This window comes from Antrostomus carolinensis, unplaced genomic scaffold (genome assembly GCF_000700745.2).
Source record: "Antrostomus carolinensis isolate BGI_N321 unplaced genomic scaffold, ASM70074v2 scaffold2186, whole genome shotgun sequence".
NCBI classification, from domain to species: Eukaryota; Metazoa; Chordata; class Aves; order Caprimulgiformes; family Caprimulgidae; genus Antrostomus; species Antrostomus carolinensis.
In genome coordinates, this window is record NW_010319576.1 from 21,469 (window position 1) to 42,560 (window position 21,092).

The 21,092-nt window shown below is 40.2% G+C and overlaps 1 protein-coding gene across 1 annotated transcript; it reads right to left on the reverse strand.

Moving 5' to 3' along the window:
- LOC104525956 (serine/threonine-protein kinase 4) lies at positions 1–19,934 on the reverse strand. Its single transcript, XM_010169262.1, has 2 exons — positions 19,791–19,934; positions 1–271 (listed from the first exon to the last, which is right to left on the reverse strand). Exons 1-2 carry the CDS (start codon positions 19,932–19,934, stop codon positions 113–115), a joined length of 303 nt encoding a protein of 100 aa, XP_010167564.1. The 3' UTR covers positions 1–112.
- Between the last annotated feature and the right edge of the window lie 1,158 nt (positions 19,935–21,092).

The following is a 21,092-nucleotide window of genomic DNA, read 5'->3' on the forward strand; positions in this document are numbered from 1 at the left end:
AGAAGTATTGCCCTCTATTTTGCTAGCGTATTTCAATAGAAATCAATCTGTTTAGTAGTCATAAAAGCAAGGAGCTGATTGTTTGAGGCTGGAAGAACATTCTACTGGTGGCTCAAAAGTTCTGCTGCCGCCGCTTCTTGGCTTCAATGGCATCGAGGATGGGCTGCCGCTTTGACTGGTACTTCTGGCGGATTTCTTCAATCTCCTGCTCCATCATGGGGTCCAGGGCTGAGAGCCTCCTCTGAAGTTCATCGACACTCCAGGTCTTTAGCTAGCAGGGAGACAAAAGAACAGACATTGGCATCAGTACAGCCACCATCCACACACCTACAGGGATGCCGCTGCCCATCTGATGGTCACAATGCATCTCCCAGTAGGAGATGGTGGAAGAATTCTGCTCCAGACTGCTGCTCTCCATGAGACTGGCATGAGCCTCAGGATACCGGGCTGCTTTTGCTCTTTTCACAGATATATTACATGCTCTGTTAGGTGACAGCGTGAGTGTATAAAACAACTGGTGAAATATTTCCCTCATTGAGTTGTTTTTCTAACACTTCATTTTGCGGGCTTAAAACAGGAATACTGTATTGAGATGGAACAGAAGCAAAGTTCTCTCCCCCTCCCCTTTCCTTGCAACTAAACTTCCTTCTGCTAAATGACAAAGGGAGACAGAAGGGAACACGAGGAAAAAAAAAATCACTGACAAAAGTTGCATTTGAAAAAAAAAAAAAAAACCAAACCCCAAACCAAACCAAACCATTTATGTACCATCAGGCTGAACCTCAATCATGGTGAGGAATTCAGATTCCCCTAAGAAATCCCAGAACACACACAACAGGTCACTTTGGGTCAGCCTCATACTGATATAATATGCAAGTACAATTTGTATTTTACTGTACACATGAAGATGCCAGGCCAGTCTGGACAAGCTTCCCTTCACTTAATTCCCTGTTTGCCTGCCCTTTCTTTAATTGGTTCTCCTGTGCATGCCAATTTGCTGAGAGGTGGCACAGAACAGTTTTATTCTGTGATCAGAGATGCCAAATGTGGCCTAGGACAGTCTACATTGTCCATAGCTACACCCTTTACATAATATTATAATATTATGACTTGTGGAACAGACAGGATTTTAGGATAATGTTAAAAACTACAGACACTGGAAGTGCTTCAAATGTTCACCTAAGCACCAGTTCTTTTCCCACCCAAGACCAAGCAACTCCCAGACACAGTTTTACAGCCACTGCAGCAGGATGGGAATGACTAATTGCAGCACTTGCTTTCAGTGACCACCTGCTGTGGAAACTCAGAACACAATTTGGGGTTTTTTTGTGAACAAAGAAGTGTCAGTTTTTAGACTTTCAATACATATCATAACTGAGTGACTTATCTTTACTTCAGTTAAATGCAAACAATGCTGCTGTCCTGGTTTAGCTGTTAATCAGTCAGCTATCATGGTTATTCTTCAAGCCACTTCTGAACCAGAACACAGTGAAACGCCTATTATAAGGCAACAACTGAATAACAGGCTGTTTAATGGCAGTTGTATAGTTTATATATAGTGTATAGTTGTATAGTCCTTAAAATGTATGTAAATACTAAAATAAGGAAATTCTGATCCTTCTTCCTGAGGTGGAAGAGAGTCCCCAAGCCCCCCAAATCCCCCACGAAGTCATCTGTTAGCTGATTTCTCACAAAGTCTTTTGAAATTCTATAGCATATTCTGCAAAATAAGATATTTCCTAGTTGCAGTTACAGGATCACCAAGCCGCTTTAATAATCTAGGCACAAGCAAAACAAAACCTTTTTAGCAAGGGTATACAGTCTTTCAGCCTCTCCGATCAGCCAACTGTTCATTAGAAAGACAGAGCACTTCCTCCACAAAGATATACATTATTTATACACATTAATGCAACTTTACCAGACAGCAGTTTAAGTTGATGCATTGCACCGGTTGCCTTTTCACACTAATTTATTATGGAGCAGGTAATTATTCAACAGTCCCCTTCCTCACAGTCCAGGGAATTGAACAGTCAAATAAAAATGCAAAAAAGAAGAAAACATTAATTCCAGTACTGGACAGATATACTGAGCAGCTACATCGGATCAAATGGCTGTCAGCTCTCACAGAGGACCCAGCACTAGAATACTGAACTAGAGCTTTGGAACGGATCTAAACCACCTTGCTCAAGGCTGAAGCCAACTATTAAGTGTCAGAAATCATCCTGAGGCTGCAGTCTTCCATGGACACCTTTTGGGAGGATGATAGAGAATGCTCCAAGTGCTCGGTGCTGCTTACAGCCAGAAACAAATCACCAGAGCAGATTTACAGCTACAGTCTCTCCAGACCCCAAGAACGTTGCAGTAAGAAGAAAAAACTGCCCTATGAATGTTCTTGAACATGATCTAGCATCGTAGGGCATCCTCTGTGGACACCAACACACAAAGTCTTTCTGCTAACTGTAAGCAACTGCTTGCCAAGACAGATGGCTACCAGTATAGAAAATGCTTAGAGCACAGCTACATCTGGAGTGGGCAAAAGCCTACAATACATATTAACATGAACAAATTGGGAAGTGGGTTACCTGTGCAGATGCATGATGCAGAACAAAGCCACTGAAGGAGACTGATCACAGGTTAAACAGAATGGGGATGGTGGGAGAAGGAAGGGAGGCAAGTTGATTCAGTGCAAAAAATCTAAGGGCACAGAAACACATCCTGTGCGCAATGCTGTGTGTTGATGAGGATGAACTAATGACAGAGTTTTCATCTGGAATAACATCAGCACGGCTGTGAATGCCATGCTGCTACTAAAAGAGGCAGGGAAGCCAAAGGGCAACATTAGCAAAAGGTCCAGAACGTGACCACTCAGCACAGATGAGCTGATGAGAGACTGACAGGAGTGCAATTACCAGGGAGAGCCAAGCGCCTGCACAGGGGCAGGGGCAGAGGATGCCTGGCCCTACACTCCCACTGTCCTTCAGAACCCCAATAACACGAGCCCTGGGACTTAGGCTGGGCTGTTACTCAGCTTGTCCTTCCACTTGCACATGCATCTTTAGATGGGAGGAAAAAAAACAAGCAAACAAAAAAGACCCCAAAAACCCAAACCTGTTTAAAAGATGATGGCCTCCATTTCACTTTGCTGTGTGGCATTTCACTGTAAGTCAACGCCACAGACAGACTTACTCCCAGAAATGAAGTTTTTAAACTCTTAGTATATCTGTTTCTGCAGTAGCAGACTCCTGGGATACTGACATTATTCTCTCTGAGAAATGCCAGAAGCAAAATACGGAAAGAAGGACAAGGACAGAGCATCTCATGACAGACAGCTACTCAGGGTAAAGTTTCAGCGCTGAACAGCTGCAATTAGATCTGGGTTTAGCCACGGGCTCAATCCCATTCCTCTCCTCACTTCTCCTCAGCAATCCTTCTGTTATAAGAAGTCCTAAGTGTCTTTGCAAAAGCAATCTATTTTTGTTCACAGTGATCAAATAGCTAAGACACAAGGAGGAAGGAATCTCATTTCAAATGTAAAGACTGATATAAAATACTGGTTCTAAGGTTGGTCAAACACATCTATCACCAGGGAAAGGCGGCAGCACAGCGAAACTGTTCGAGCAACGTGTTGTATGTGCAGAAAGTTAACTTTCAACTATTTGATTAACAGTTGTATTTTTACTCAAGGTTTTGAGCACGATCTTAACTTTGTAAAAACACACAACTGCAGACACACGTGAGAGGTGCAAGTCTTCACCTGAACACCTCTCGCCCACAGCCGCGCACGCCGTTCGTTGTTCCTCAGGCTGCAGACACCACTGACAGCAACATCTTGTTTTACTACGCTGATGGTTTCTACTCTGTAATTCAGAAGGACATAACCTATGGCCTTTCCTTGCCTACACAGTAATGATGGACAAAACAGGAACAGATCAACTGATACACAATTTCTTCTTCAAGGAGAAGATTTGTAAGCTGTTCATGACATCCCTTCGCCAGCGTTTCAGGCAGGCTTGTGGATAACCACTGCGCTGAACAATGTTCACCTCAACAAACTGCTTCTGAGTTACATTTTTTAAATAGGGTAAAAAAAAAATATACCACAAATACCACTTGCATTTGTTACAGTCAGGTAAAGTGTCACTGCAGCATGATATTCTACAGAATGTAAATGAATCTAAGCAGCAAAAGGAGAATAAACAAAGGCTCTCTGCAGACATGTTAGACACAGACACGGGTTCAATAATGAAGGGCACCATGGTCTGAAATTTTTACCTATGCAGTTCTGTCCTGAGCAAGAGGCAGTCTAAAAACCTGCCACAGTACTTTTAAACAGACCGTGTCACATTTATATTTCACACAAGATCTACTGCAAAACACAAAGCCTAGAGAATTAACTCAGCCCCTTCCCAGTCCCCAAGAACATAACCAAAAAAACCCAAACAATGAATTTTTAATTAGATGCTAACACAAGTGATTTATCACAGTTCTCTTGGTATCCACAGTCCTTACACTGAACAGCACCTGTGCCTGCTTTTCCTACAGCAGGGTCTGTAGCTTGACCAGTTTGGGACCCAGCGCACCCCTCTGATCCCTCAACAGCCCTTCAGTAGCACGAGGTCACCACTGACTCAGACCACTCTGCACTACTGACATAAATATGAAAGTTGTCCAGTAATCTCCGAGTCACTACAGCTATCATTCTTAATTGTTCCTGTACCAAAAACGCTGCCAGCAAAATCCTCTTGCTGCATGAATTATAAGCATCAAATAGAAAAAAGCTGTTTCCCAGCAGCTTTCACACACGTCTCCCCCAACAAAGACCTTTGGAAGAGCCCTAATGCATCGTCTGCATAGGAAGAAAAAAAATTTATCTTGGGGCAAGTGGAAACCACATTCCTCTTAAAACTTTCTTTTTAATTGCTAACATTGAGTCTGATCCCTAGACTTAGCACAAAGCCTTTTCTTTGCATCTTTGCAATGTTTCACGCTATCCGGGCTTTGTTTTTAAATGTTAGAAGTCCTGAAGCTTGTGCCAAACATGAACCCTCCATCTCCAGGGAGGGGATGCAGTTCTTCTACCACCATCTTTTAAATGTGCAGATGGACCTGACTTCTTGAAAAAAATAGGAAAATATATGGAATTGGTTATATATATGAGACGAGGTTATTTTCCTCATGGTGAAAGTATTTCAATAGCTTTGCAGAAGAAGGATATTTTCAATTCTTGATACTACAGCAAATCTTACAAATAAAATTAGGAAGTTGCTCTTTGCTTCCTTAGCCTTCTAGTCATACCCCTCTACCATAATTTCTGTGAGTTTGAACACTTGTCTTCCACATGCTCACACAGAGTATTTTCTGAACATACTCCCACCTTTACCACCAATAGCCTGTGGTTTATAGAAAGTGAACGCCCAGCTGCAGCAATCTGTTTTCCTTTAACCCAAATATTCCACGTGGCATTTACTGCTCAACAAAATTTGATGTCAAACTTTTCAGTTTTAAATAGCCTTTAGAAAAAGTGGCTTTAGCAATTATCACTTCATAAGGGGCAGTGGGAGTTTGAAGACTAAAATACATAAGTAATAAAATTGCAGCTTCCCACGCTACACAGGGAAATAAACTCTTAGTGGAAAAGATACGAGCTAGGAACTAAAGAAAAAAAATATGTTTATTTAGCACAGCTTTTATTGTTGTATCTTCCTTTTCTGCCTAGTTTCACACTGCAATCTAACAGTTCTTGACTGCAGGCCCAGTGATCAAAGCCCCCTAAAAGAAAATCAAAACATCTTGAATCATAGAAATAGGGAGTCATTTACTTGTGTATATTTAGACAGGCAAAATTTAAATAGGGCTTGAAAAGGGTTTTTATCCAAACTAAGATATCCAAGCTACGCTAAACATTAAATGCCAAATAGAAATTTGCTGCTAGAGATAATGAAAAATATTAGCATTGTGATATAGTACCAACAGGCTGCTTTGGAAAAACAAAACAAAAAAGAAAACAACCAGCTGGGACTACAATTGTGTGGAAGCACATCTGAGCCCTTCACAGGAGGCTGTTGATTATCACACTCAACACCAGGAGTGGCTATGTGTTAGAGAGAAGTAGAAATTAATTCCCACAAATAGTCTATTAAGTGTTTCGATGTCCTTTGGGAAGGGAGGCTCTTCACAGAAGAGACTAATTAAACTCTTGCTTCCCTTGGGCTTGGCTATCAGCAACGCTATCGAGGTGCTTCCCCTTCTGATAAAACTGAGGGCATACTTGTACTCCCTTCTCCAGGATCCAGCAGAGCAGTTTGATGCATATCCACCTCAACTTCTGAACTTTTCTTCTATCACCTCCTCAAGCAGGGTTTTATTTTTGGGAGGCGATCACCCATTGGATGCCACTTGCCGCAACTATTTGTAGCAACCACCTCGGAGCGTAAGTCAGCCTGCAGCACGCGGGAGTGCATGGGTGCTACAGGAGACCACGGGCTAGGGAGAGGTGTCAGATCTCAAGATTCATGAATGTGAGCTCTGACAAGTGTAAGAACCGAGATTATTCTGGAATTAGCCTTCTGTAACTTGAAAGACTGGTTAAACACAGTAGCAATTAAATGCTCGTATCAAATATACTCTGAGGGAACAGATCACTGAATAGTACTATGCACGTTTTTTAAAACCAGGAAAAAAAAAGGCATTAAATTTCTCTGGCCAAAATTAAATGTAGAGGGTGATTTCTCACGCTAAGCAGAGCTCCAGACTTTAGGTCTTGAAAACGGTGATATAAACTGGTGTTTGAATAGCATGCCATTTTTTCTCTTAACATTTTTCCTGAAATGCTGGCTCAATACAATTTGGCATACTTTCAATCACCGATCTAAAAATTAAGTGCCTTGTTCTCATTTCTCTTTCTAGCATAAGGAGGTCTCGATGTAATGTATGAGCAGGCATTAACTCTTTACTCACTGTAAGCTGTCCAACACACAGGACACAAAAATCTAAGAATCTACAGGCATTTACCACCCACTTTTCATCATGATTGTCAGGTCCCTACAACTTCACAAATCTGTCAAGCGGCCATGCTGCAGAGGGGCTACAGCAAATCAGAAGAACCCCCAGTGCCTACAGAAACATTAATTATCTTCATTTTCCTCCCTTTTAGCATTAGCGTGTCAGTGAAGTTCCTCACTGTTATGAAAGCAGTGGATGAAATGCACTCACTGTGGGATTTCATGCAAGATTAAAAATACAGATATTAATCTTTCAAAGGTTTTGAAAAGTAAGTCTGAGCAGCACAAGCTTCTGCTTTTAATGCATCTTAATTATTTAGGCAATGTGCTAGCAAAACACATCATGGGCTGCAGCATCCAGCACAAATCAAAGTAGCACTGTGGCTACAACTTCCCAAAGAAAGCAAAGAGGATCTGTGATCAGTGCACATCAGCCAAGACCTCGCTTTTCAGCTGAGCATCTTGCTAGCTTAGCAAGGCTTCTCTCAAGCTGCCACACGATTACGGCCTGACGGGTTTCTTGGGAAGGTGGCCCTCCACTCGAGGTGATGCTGCTCACAGCATCGGTACCGCTTCACCGGTGGAGTCTCACTCACCAGTGGCTGCCGAGGCTGCTGCTCTTCTCCAGCAAGAACAGCCATAGTTTCATTACTCAACTATCTCTTATTTCAGGCTGTCTTTACACCCATGACGTTTGATCCTGCTGGTTCAGCAAGGACTGTCCTCAAACATGCTTTCAGTAGCTAATTCCTCTGACTGCTATGGAAATGACATGCACACATGCTTTAGACACACAACTGCTCCTTCACCAGCTAAGAGGCATCTTTGCTTTGCTTTCTCACCCTCCCCACTCTTTGGAAGTTTCCCCCCATTTCTTGAAAGCCTGTAAGATCCAGGGGAGAGCTTTGTTGTTGGCAAGATGTCAGAAAATTCCCAATACTGAAACCAGTTTCAGAGGATTAGAGCTGAGGATAGATCCAGGATCCAGATTTCCCTGGCTACTCTGGCTACCCAGACATAACTACGCAGTGATTACACAGAGCGGTTACCCACAGAGCACAGAAGATGGCACGACTGTGGGCACACCGTAGCCTGCATCAATAACACTGGCATCCCTGAGCTGCTCTTAGCCAAGAATTGCACTTTATTAATCCTTACTGTAATCTTTAAAAGGCTGAAGAAAGGTTTGGTGTTACAGCCAGCACAACCATATAACCTCTGCGTGCTGTTACTACTCTCAGCATTGTACTGAGTGATATTAAGGAAGAAAACTCATCCAAAGCTCTACTCACTGATGTGAGTGGTCATAAAAAAAAAAAAAGGGTTTTTTTTTTTTAAAAAAAGAGCAATGCATTTTAATCTTCTGAGCTCCAAGATTTAATTTCCTTTTTTAGCCTTAGTATCAATTATGAGTATGGATAATGTTATTCACTTCCAAAATCATCCCAAGAACTGTACACACTTAATCTAAACAGAGGAAATGACAAATTGTGTCAGTGTTATTCTGCAGCACTGAGCTTCAAGAAGTCCAAACTTTAAAATCCTTTAGCAATTTAGAAAGTGTCTGACTAATCCTGTAACCACAAAGACAAGTTATCTCACTTTCTTTTTTTTTTTAAGTAACTGAATTAGAAACCAAGCTAAAAGGTCAGCCTGTCTAGATAAACCAAAAAAAAAAAAGCATCACTTGCTTATCAAAAACACTTGCTTGCCAGGGATATGATTAAGGAGAAACACAGTAGAGGTTTTTTTTCCCCTTCTCTAAGTGATTATGCTTTAATTTTCTTAAGATCACCAAAATATTTCTGAACATGCTAAAATAAATCATATCATTGGGCTCTGAATGGCTGGCTGCACAAATCTACTGTAAAGTACACAGCTGACCAACTTGGGTTTTTTCCTCTTTTTTTAAGAAAAGCAATCTGTCAGAAAAATGTTGATTCCTTTAAGCCAAATACATTTTTCTACAAATCTGCATGGTTTAACTTAGTTCTTCTCAGAAGAGCATGTGGGTCTGTAACGGAGCTCACTTCCAATCCAACACATCCTTTCCTCCTCTCTCCCTGCTCTTAAGGACTCTAATCACCTAGGGATTAACAATTTATTTATTTATTCAGAATCATTTACGCTGAATAAAGCAGAACTCCTGAAGAAGTAAAAGTAAGAATACCTGAAGTAAGAGTGATTCCTTCATACAATATTGCTCAGTGTATTATTACCATGAAACACAAATTTAACTGAAGTGGTAACCAATTAGTTATCACTAAATCAGTATGTGAATACAGGCTTCTGCTAATGATGTGGGGTTGAGAAGTTTGCTACTGGTATATCAGCATCATTAACTTATCTGAAGACTTCATACACTTAAATCTGCAATGCACAAAGAAGGCTTAAGATATGCAGTTCCAGTTTCAAAGGCTTAAGACTATATAATCCATGGTAAGTAGGCATTAGAGATAGACCACAGTTGTTTAAAACTATCTTAACACTTAACAGTATTAATCTTTAATTCAACAAATGTTAATTTGAGTCTTAGTTCCCAATTTATTTCTGACTCCAGGAGAGATGCTGAAGGGGGTTTGTTTCCAGAAGACTATACCAGTTCCCTACCTCGTGTACCCAAAAGTGAGGCTTCTTGCAAAACTCTGCTCCAATACTGCTCTGCCTCCTCTTCTTCACTAAAGGAAAGGAAGCAACAGCTGCAATTTGAAGGCAAGGAAGACAGGAGTGAGAATTAAAAGCTTTCTGAGGAAAGACCGAATTACAGAGATTTTCAGGGCATTTTGAAAAATGAATAGCTGCATGACCATGGGAGAGGCTGCTGACTTCAAAATCAGGGGCATACATTTAATATCTCAGGGACAAATATTTTTGGAACAGTCCCTCAGTGAACTATCTCCATAAAATCCATGTCATGTGAACCTGCACGCCTCGCCATACAAGGTTCTCCCAGGTGTTCACTATTGCTTGGGCATCTATTTATAATGATCTTGAATGATGCTAAGTCACAAAACAAGAAGAAATTAAGCACTCAGTTGCTGAATAAAATTCTTTTCAGACTAGATGACTCTTCATGTATTAGGCTACTCTTTCTTGAAGGTCAAAGCTTTTGAAGTCATCTGGTCACTGAGGTTACTGAAGGAAAAGCCAAGGCAAACCTCCCAGGATACCCTGGCCACTGGAAGCAGCCACAGCCAACTGTGAACTCCATTACCTTCTCTGTATGAGTAAGACCTCAAACATGCCTCACACATGATGAAACTCCCTCTTGCAAAGTCTTCCTGGTGAGGTAAGCAGGGAGACACCCAGTAATTACATGCACCAAATAACACCGGCAATAAGCAACATCTAGATTTTTCTGTAGGTTTTGCAGTAATACAAGAAGAAAGTGTACAAAGGCAAACACAGCAGGTCCAGAAGTCAGAAGGGAGACAACTTTGCTGCTTCACAGTACATAATTTCAGGCAATTTTCTGGATGAGGCCCTGCCCATTGGAAAGCATTCACAGATGCTTGATGGAGACTTTATCCCCAGGCTTTTTTCCCTTACAGTCCAGAGCCTCCATCCACCAAGAGGCAATCCAGAGCAGCTATTAGGCTCCTGATGCAGAGAGTCCCCAAAAGGAGCCCTTTTTGCTACAGATGAGAAAAACCTGGACAAGCTTGTCTTTTTAAGCTACGTTAGCCTTTACAAACATTTGTACTGACAGATGAGTTGCAAGAAGATTTTAGAAGCATTTCAAATAGATCTCATTTGAGCAGCAGTGTTCTTTCTTTAAGGGAGATGCTGTGCCAAGAACACGCCCAGCCTTGAAAGCAGATCTTGATGCATAACAAGGCTCAAACAGGTTTTCTAAAGAATTCAGTATGCTCAGAGATTCTTCCAACATCACACCTTCAATTATTAATTCCTCTTCCCTTTCTCCCAAAGCAGAAATGCACGCTGCAGCCTGACCTTAAAAGTACAGCAGAAATGAAACAAATCCCCTGATCAAAGGCCCTGGATGAAGTTCTGTTAGTTACTTAGTTAATCCATAAAACTTTCAGTCAACGTCTCAGCTGATTAACACTACAGCAGGAAAGGGGCCTCCAGGATAGTCCAGGATGTGGAATTCACAAGTCTGAATACTTTCATATAAAGTTGAATTCAGGTTACATTACTTCAGTCTCCATTAAGGGCTATGACCTAAGCAATTCAACACAAGCAGCAGCACCTCATTTTACTTCCCACTCACCACAAGTTTCATTTAAAAGCCTTATGTCACAGAAGGCCTGCTATATACAAAAATATAGCAAAAAATGATTTTTTGACAGCAAGTGGTGGCAGTAAGTGCTTTGCAATCAATGTCAGTATGCACTAAAGTGAAAGCAGGTGGTAAGCAATGACCCTGTTACCAAGCAGAGAGAACAGAAATCTATTCTCTTCCCCAGCAGATACAAGAGTCAAGCCACTGAAATAACTTTTTCAATTTCAAATATTACTAACAAATTTCAAAACCAGATGTGGTATCTTCTGGGTTGGTTTTTGTTGTTGTTGTTGTTGTTGTTGTTGTTGTTGTTATAAAAGGAATTTAGAAAGGTTTATAAGACCTACATACACTGAGCTTGCAGTAGTAAACCACATTGGTGGTTTGAAGCAGCCATGAATTCAATGAGGTTTGCAGAAAGGTTCAGAGTGTCTTCCTCATGCAAATGTTACAGAAGATTCAAGACCACTTAACAAACAATAAAAGAGATAAGCAAGCTGTTCCTGGGCTTATTTTAAAAATGACTGTATGTTTGATTACAGAGTGACAAGATGAACCATTTTTCCTTAATAAAGATGTCACAAGTTAAAAGTATTTGCTGGGAAGAACATACTAAATATGCTGAAAAGGTAATGCTTAAAAGAAACATGAACAATTAGCAGAGCTGTAAAAATTCTTGGCAGATGGCTAAAAAAAAAAAAAGAAAGAAAAAAAATCCATTTAAGGGACATCAGTGTTATGAACCAAGGCAGGTGACATTTAAAACCAATGAATAAAACATCACAAAAACCTGCCTCTTTTTATAAATCATACTTCACAGTGGAAATTACAGCTAGGTACTACACTTTAAGATCTCCCTCAATTAGCAGAAAATACCATGGGGGTACGATTTCAGGTTTGGAAATTAATTGTTGTCTGTTCTGAACTGTCTTCTGTTGTCAGAAAAATATTCCTTTTATTAGAGGCTGTTTTTTTTCCCCAAAAAATCCCATGGTCTTAATGCTGTCCCATTGAACAAAAGTTTTATTTTAGATTCAGCACAACACAAACAAGTCTACTTGTTTTTCAACTAGGAATCAGCCCTAGTTCCACAGGACCTAGACAGGGATATCTATCAGCCATCCCAGATCTGGCTTTATCTCTCAAACTGATGAATGCCCTAGCAAATAAGTTCATTTTACAATCAAAGTGAAACTACTGGAAGAAATCAGTGCCTGAGAAGTAATTTTTATTCCAGTCACCGCTGGGAAAAAGAAGAGTTCATGATAGATGAAGAGAAGAAACTTTTGGACAGAGAAGTCCCTGCAGATGCACTCCAAGTGTTTGGTTTAGCTTGGAAAAAATGTTACTGAAAAAAGCTCTACTTTAACCAAACTTTTTTTTTTTCCTTCTATGCAAAACTATACATATTCAAATTAATTTTTGGAACAATCAATTTCATCACATAAGGGTCAGAAACTTGCTCTCTTAGAAAAGAAATAATATATTGCAAGTTTTATAAAAATTCAACAGAAGTCTCAAGATTATTTGATTCTCAAATAATCCTATTTAAATGACCTGCAAATATGCACACTCTAATAAAGCTTTTCTTGCTCCTGTCCCAGTGGATAGACTTCCCGGAATCTCAGTAACCAGCTTGGATTATTCACTTGAGTAATTTGGATGGGAGAAAGGAAGAACAGAAAGATTAGTGTAGGGGCCTGCATCTGACACCTTTACCAAGCTGCTTACAAGACAGAAGTAAAAAGAAGATAAAGCTCAGAGGATCACAGTAGAGTCAGGAAACACTATAAAATGATAAACTATATCAAGTCACACAACAGCAGCTTACCAATATAATGCAAGTACTTTCTTCTAGCATCTGCCTTATCCATGTAGCCTCAGCATGCCTTCTTCCTACTGCTAGAAAAGATCCAAAGACCAGTTCCAACAAAATGAGAGCCAATTATTTATCCTGCCGTCATTTTCAAAGCCTGCAACTGTACAGAAAATACTCTCAAGTTTTAAATCAATTGAACTTTTAGAAGGACAAAAGCTAGTAAAGCTATAAAGCATCAACATTAGATTGCTAATAAATGCTATCCAAATGAATGTTCAAGAGAAACCAAAGACATTGAACGTTCCAGCTACCGGTAGACAACAAGCAGTTCACAAGACAAATGACACCTTTACAGACAGAATACAATAAATTAGAGACTTTGGTCATTGTAAAGCAGAATGTGTTTACTGTTATTGATAAGCAATAAATCACCTGCCCTCTAACAGTTCCTCCCCATAAATCACTTCCAATGAAAGAAACAGATGGTTCCAGTATGCAGCATTCTTCACCACAGTCCTGAGCTGGGAGAAGAATTACACTGTACTGAGTGATATCCATTTTTAACTGTAGTCATTCTGTAGCGATGCAGGGGAAGCAGCAGGGCGATGCAGGAGACATCGTGCCGTGCACTCTGAGATACCAGCTGCAATGTTTGCAGATCCAGGCCAGGGCTGAGCAGAGTACAGAGCTGCAGAGGGCAACAGTCACTGCACTTGCCTGGTTTGGACGCAGCCTGCAGTAATCCATGGTGGCGGGCATCCTTACTGCCTGGACCACACCTGATATGCAGAAATAGACTCTGATCCGCAGACATTGCCATGCTGGTGACTTCCACCAGTCTCAAAAATACAATATGATCCTAACACAATTTGACTTGCTTTGAAAGAATTAAGCTTTCTATAAACTTTTCAGTAAGAACTTCAAAGTCTCGCTATCACACCAGCACCTAATTTGTTTAACTAGAAGCAAAAGGTTTCTTCACATTCATTATCTCACTGCAAACCAACAGCCATTTGTCCAGCCAAACAAGCTGAAGACACCATTAGACTAACAGTCTTTCCTCTCTGCTGGTAAAGTGGTTTTACTTATTGATTTTAAAGCCTTTGTTTCCAATGTAATGTTTCAAACTACTAAGTAAAAGCATAGACATGAGGATGTTAATAAAAAACATGATGAGAGTAGCATAATGAAACATTGTCTCAGTAAATGGAAAATTACATTTTTCTTTACTACTTCAAGAAAAAGAATTTTACTTCTACTCAGGCCAGAGGAAGGCCCACTTTCATTTACAATATACTTGTAAAAAAGAAAGATCTAAGCAGCAGCTGTTAAAAGCTCTGGCTGGAAGCTGCTTACAGAGAGACACACACAAAAGATATCAGAGTTTCCTCTCAAGGAAGTATAAATGGACACACAGTTATTCAAAGTTATTTAAAGGAGGCTGAAGTTGTGATACCAACTCTTGCAGTCCAGATAATTCAAGAACTCCAAAAGATGTGATTATACTTTTAGAAACTGGACTTTATTAAACTGTGTTTTCTGTATGTTTTTCTTCAACAGTTTGCCAGACTATTGCTTTGTCTGTTATCTGAACAAATTGCAATGGCAAGTGTGAAATGTTTCTACTGCTCACTCCTTTGTCCCACTGGCTCGGTGAACCATCCAGCTCCGCCAGCTTCCTGCTCCAAGGAGCTCCTGGCAGAACTTGGCGTAAGGAAGAGCAACACTGTCCAGAACAGGAGCTTCTGAACAAAACCAAAGACCACAGTAAGCAGTCTACAGACACTTTTGAAGTAAAGATGCCTCATTTCAAAATTAGTAAATTTTAAGAAGCACAAGCCACAGAGAAGTCCACAGCAAGTTGTGGCTTCCAAGCACTTTGGAAGCAACAGGTTGTACTAGAAAGACAAGCTACTGTAAAAGTGTAGCTGTGGGATCAAACCCAGCCCTTTCTCCAACTCCTGTAACTCAGCAAAGCCCCTTCTCTGCGTAGCAGATGGTGAGGTGGAGATGGGAATTGTTGCTTGTACAGGAGGGCTGTGACTGTGCAGCCCTGACACAGTGGCAGCTGATCAGCACCTGCATTCTTCCCCTCAATTAGAGGCAGTTAACACCACCTGCTCATCCTTCCTTCTTTTGCCCTGAAAAGATTTCAGAAGCAACAGTCCTACTGTTTGCAGGACAGTCTTCCCCAGCAGTAGAGAAACAGATGACACTGCGCACTGAGGAATGATAAAGCCTGTTTTGGGACTGGGGGAAATCACACCAACCTTTCCTGCCCAAAGAAATTGCCATCAGCAGCCAGTGAGACAGTTCTCAAAGGGAGCTAAAAAGATGAGTTAGTGCAGAGAATAGTACTCACAGCACGGAAACACAAGACCTGAAACAGGTTCACTCCCAGCAGACCGAAGCGTGGTGAACCTGCGAACAAAGGCCATGACAACAGCCGCCTTCCACAGAAAGTTCCGAGATTTGCCATGTCTGCTGCTTCTACTTTTGTAAGACTTGACACTCTCAAGAACATATGTTAATTTTATTTTTTTTTAAGGGAAAAAGTTCTGCTCCAAAGTTGTTCTGCTTCCATGAGGAAATCTGCAAAGGCAGACACTCTTCATTGAGCCAAGGGGTGAGAAGGAAAGACCCAAACTGCTGGCTGTTGATAATTCCAGGAATAGGATAATTGTAGGAACAGTCTGATTCATCGAGACTCAGCAGGTGCAAGCAAATTAAGGTCTTCTCAAAGGAAGCAGGACACTTCTTAGGAGAGAGACATAAACCTTGTTTCTGAATATGAGCTTCCTTCCCAGACCTGCGGCAGCAGGACAGAGATTGCCAGCGTGGAAAATGACTGCTGATGGCTGCAGTTCTCCACCCAGGTCCTGCAGGTGGATGGCAACACTTTCCTTCAAAAACTCAGCTATCACCTGGCATCCTTCCAGTGAAACACAGATAACAAGAGCAGCTAAAGTCACCACAGGCCAGGAATGGCTGGCAGATATACTGGTGTTAGAATCAGAAAAAGCCTCGGAGCAAACAACTAAGCCTGCAGAAAGACTTGATGTCCTGCAGTGCTCTTGCTCTGCTGTCTGTTAAAAGTTCAGGTCCTATTTGAGTCCACATCCCAAGCAAGCCCCTAGGATACTTAATTAGCACAGATCCACTGATATATGAAAAAACTATGAATTAGAATTACAGCAAAACCTAAGCTCAACACTACAGGTATTAAAAAAACCCCAACAACCCAGCAATTGCACCATGACGGCAAAACTGAAGATTGACAGGGGCTGTACTGCCACTCATGATCCCCAGTGAAACCACACTCATGAAATAAAATGGAAAAGGTTTCAGTATTATCACAGCTACCACAGCCACGAATGGCTGGAACCTGCTAATTTGCTAACAAAATAGGCTCTCAATAAAATGATTAGTGATAGCAACACACAACATTCATGACTGGATGATCCACAAATACCTGCTACAATAGGTTTGGCAAGAGTCAAGGCTTTCAGGCAGGGCCAGAATTAAAAAGAGAGTGATCCCACTGTAGCCACAAGTGATATTAGAATACTGGCCCACTCAGAGGAGTTAAAAGGCTTTTAAACAGGAATAAGCAAAGGGCTTGTTGTGTCTCAGGGCAGGAAACACTGAACAATTAGTTTTGCTGTATGTTACAGTACTACTGAAAGATTAAAGTAAAAAAATATATGATATTGTCTAAATAAATCTTCTAGCATTATTAATTTAAGTCTGTGCAACAGTATGTGACTAATGTTCACTGGCAAAATTAATTTCAACTAAAAAAAAAAAATTGAGATCTGATTACAGCAATTAAGAAATCTACATCCAATGCAGCCTGCCCATTAACAGCCTACCCCTGCAGCATCTTCATATTAGAGGTTGTTATATTCTTCCTAATAGTAAGAATTTTTGCCCATAATTAGTATTTTTTCCCCTATGTTAAAAAAATCATGATGTTCTTGAAAACATTTTTCGTAATCAAGCAGGGCTTAAATCTTTAGAGATCCTTGTTCAAACATGAGTGGGGATAAACATTAACACCATCAGGCATTGACTAATCAGTTAATAATAACTTCCACCTCAGAAATCCAAGGCTGGAAACACACTGCTGGAAATATGCTGGGTTTATGCCATCTCAGACCACAACCAGGACATAGTCAGAGCATCACGTTCGGGAGGAACAGAGTTCATCACCTTTTAGAAGAGGATCTCTGGGTTTTCAGCTTTGCAGTAAATGGGGCTGACTCAATCTAACCCTTATCTAACATGACGTTGCCATTGTGATATAAATAGCATCTTATTTGCCTGCTTCAGAAGAACAATGTTAGTCAAGAAAAGGTCAAATGGTTCTGCTAGAGGGAAAAAGAGCAAAAACCTTTTGTAATTTAATATTGCCCTATTTTTTCTGGAAGAGAGGAGACTCCAGGTAGTAGTCACATAGGAGGGAGAAGAATACAGAAGAGAAGACAAAGCATATTTATCTAGTCTGCAGTAGCACAAAGCAATAATATTTCAATAATTTCTTAAGGCCCAGGAGGAACTAGTATTCAGCCAGCATCTCATCTTTACTTGGAATCTTGCAAACTCTATAGACAAAGTCTGCTCAAACCTGCCTAATCTGACAATGCAGAAATAAGTTATAGCTGCAGGCAAGTCTAGAACAGATATATTTGATACACCTACTAGTGAATGTATATTTTCTTATTCCACAATGCTTACTGCATTGATGCTTTCATTTAATAAAGCACTAATAAACATGACTTTTCAACTAATAAAGCACTAATAAACGTGAATTTTACCCATAGCTAGCCACATTGATCTGTTTTAGCCAAACAGGGAAAATACCCAGTTTTAAGTCTCTGAATACATTACACAGCCTGAGGTTACTGCTACTAACCCTCAGATAAGCACTATAAAAATACCCACATGTATTTATTAAGGTTGCTTTCAAGCATTTTTCTTATCCTACAGAAAAGAAAGCCGTTCTGTTACAAAATTTGCATGCAAGACAGGCTGGTATATTTATACACAGTAGAACTACACAAATACATACAGCTGGGAAGTGAAATTTCTACAAATTACTACAGGAAGGTGACCCAAAGCCTGATTTATTGCTAGCTTTTATTGCTTGCTTTTATTGCTTCCAGCACACTGGTAATCTATGCACATGGCAATACTTCAGGACTAATGGAAATCGGTAAACAAGGTCACAGGCATGTCAAACAGTTGCTTTGCACAGTCTATCCTTGCAGGTCCTGTTTGATAGAATGGCACCGAGCTTTCCTTGTGTCATCTGCGCTGTCTGTGCCACTCGCTGGGTGCAGCCTGCACCTACAGCTCATGGGATGCAGGGTGGAATACATCCCACTCACTGGAAATGAGGGTAATTGCTAAACTTGTGATCAACCAAATTAGAAAGCAAAATAATTACAGCAAATTTCCCCTCAGGCCATCTTCTGCAGACTACAAAAGGGCTTCTAAGATACTCCAAAGATATATCCCTTCTTTCCTGGGAAATACCACACATTGAAAAATAATTGTTTATCATTAAATGAAGTTGGAGCATGTAAGGTGAATGAGATATCTGACTTGACTGGAATCATGTGTTTGGCCCAGACCCTGTGATGCACAGGCTGACAAGTCAGCTTGCAGGTTATTTTTGCAAAACATCTTTATGCAGTGACTTTAAGCCTTCAGGCTAAACATAACATGGTACAAAGGGCTACGAGAGAGAATGCAGCAGGTCTGCTCAGTAGCCATCCTTTTCAGTCTAAATAAGAAAATTTGAGATGCAGCAGCAAAGACAACAAAATAAATACACCAGCAGTAGTCTATACAATCTGCACAAACAGAATGAAAGGCTCCAGCTATTATTCCAGCCTTAAAGTAAAGCATCTCCTCGAGTCGTGACTTGCAGAGGGATTTCGCTTTCCACGCTGCTTTGTGAAGGTGGAGTGAATCTCACCAACTGCTGAAGGCAGCGTGACACCCTGCACCACGGGCAACACAAACAGACATTGTAAGGGCACACAACACATTTGAAGCAAAAAGAGGTAGCACTGAAGTCTCATTGAAAGAAAATGAATCAGAGGGAAGAGAGTTCAGCAAATCATGCATCTTCTGGCATTCTGAACTCAAACCAGAAACGCAAAAAGAATTAAATCATAAAATTTATGACTAATAGATTTTTCTTTGGACTTCTGAAAAGTTCTTGAAGATTCTGAGCGTGTGAACCTTAGGTAGGAAGACTGGAATTGAGGATTTGAAAAAGAAATGAAGTCAAGTTTGATGTTTATCTAATAAAACAAAATCCAGTGCCAAAGCTTGAATAAAACAAGACAATTCAATGGTTCTAGCACTATACATTCAGGAATTGCATTTTCCAACTGCCATCTGGAATTCTATTTTTTTATTTTAAATGCATAATGGGGAAGTAAAACACAATAGCTTGTACCTTCATGTCCTCAGGCTTGTTTGTTTGTTTGTTTTTAAACAAGGGACCTATACAGATAATGACTGGTTACGATCACCCAGAAATACCTAAAGAAAATGAGTTTTTCAAAATGCCCCATCCAAACACATTAGCAATTAGAATCTCCTCCTCAAGTTTCCATTAGTCTGTCAAAACAAGAAATAATCTTATAGCAGCTCTGACTTGAAATCTTGAAGATCATCACATTGATTGAATTTCAAAGTATAGACTTACAAATTCGTAGTCTCCATCCTGTGGTACTTTCCAATCAGATGAATTTTTTGTCTGGCCAGACACATTCTTCCCAAAGCTATTGATTTGATTCTCCTTCTCCTTCTGCTCAAAATATTCAAGGAATGATGGTTTGGCTGGCTGCATCGTTTCATCTCTCCCTGGAAATATTAAAAAATGAAAAAACTCAGTTGTTTTGAAAAATATATTTTCCGTTACACTGCCTTACACCATGCCCAAAAGTGATTTTATTTTTTTAGTGTATACTAAAGCCCATAGTACTGCTAATGTACTATTTTTTCAGCAGCTTTTCAAATATAAAATTGACTATACAGTGAGAAAACTGAAGAAGAGAAGCTTAAAGCCCACCACACAAGTGATTACAATGCTGGAGGCCTTGGCCTCTAGACCTACAATCCATCCATCAAAGCGCTACCAGGTAACCAAGCTCCATGCACTGAATGCCAGAACTAAACTGCTACCAACTAGAAAGGTCGGGGCTTTTTTCATCCCAGCCAGGTTGCATGCACTGCAAAATACACAACATTCCAAAAGTAAACAGTGTTGTTTTACAAGCAAAAACTCATCTTTATGTTTATTAATTGGACAGTACAAAAATGAGGCTTTCAAAGATCACATCTACCATACAAATATCACATAACTTGCCTGGGGTAGAAGTAATCAACTTCTACATTTCTTAGGTAGAAAGGATTAATTAATTTGCAAAGCTTCTTTTTTTCTTTTTATAAACAGTCAGTGAGTAAGTTTTCAAGTTTACTGCCCTAGCTTTCTTTTTGTAAGTTAATTCCTCTGAATACACTTTCTTAGTGGATTACTTGAATAAACCAGATATAGTTTAACCATTCAATTCTAGACTGTATTTAAGAAAACTGAGGTAATAGGAAATGAGCAAAGGTAAAACAGAGACAGAGGAGTCAAAATAACCCCCTAAATAGGAATACTTTGATTTTTTAAGAGCAGGTCTTATAAGCCTCCCAAGCACCACTCTCAATAACAGAGTTCACACATACTGATAGGAGAAGAAAGGATACAGCCAAGAGCACAAAGCTTTAGCACTAGATTTACATTATTCTTATTTGTCTAAATTATGATTTAGAACAAGCAGAAGTTAAAAAAAAAAGAATGCTGCTGATCCATTAAGAGCAACGAGTTAGGAGAACTACTTTCTCACAAGGTTCCCTGGTGTGTTGAGTAGTTGGTGGGATTAGGGATCTGAGCAGTAACGTATCCCTCCTTCCTTCAGTCATCACACCATCTGAATCTCTGCTTGGGATTTAAGTACTA

Coding starts and splice junctions, on each gene's coding strand:
- LOC104525956 (XM_010169262.1), bottom strand. CDS start 19,934: ATGCAGCCAGCCAAACCATCATTCCTTGAATATTTTGAGCAGAAGGAG. Junction 272..19,790: donor AGGATGGAGACTACGAATTT/GTAAGTCTATAC, acceptor TCTCCCTGCTAG/CTAAAGACCTGGAGTGTCGA.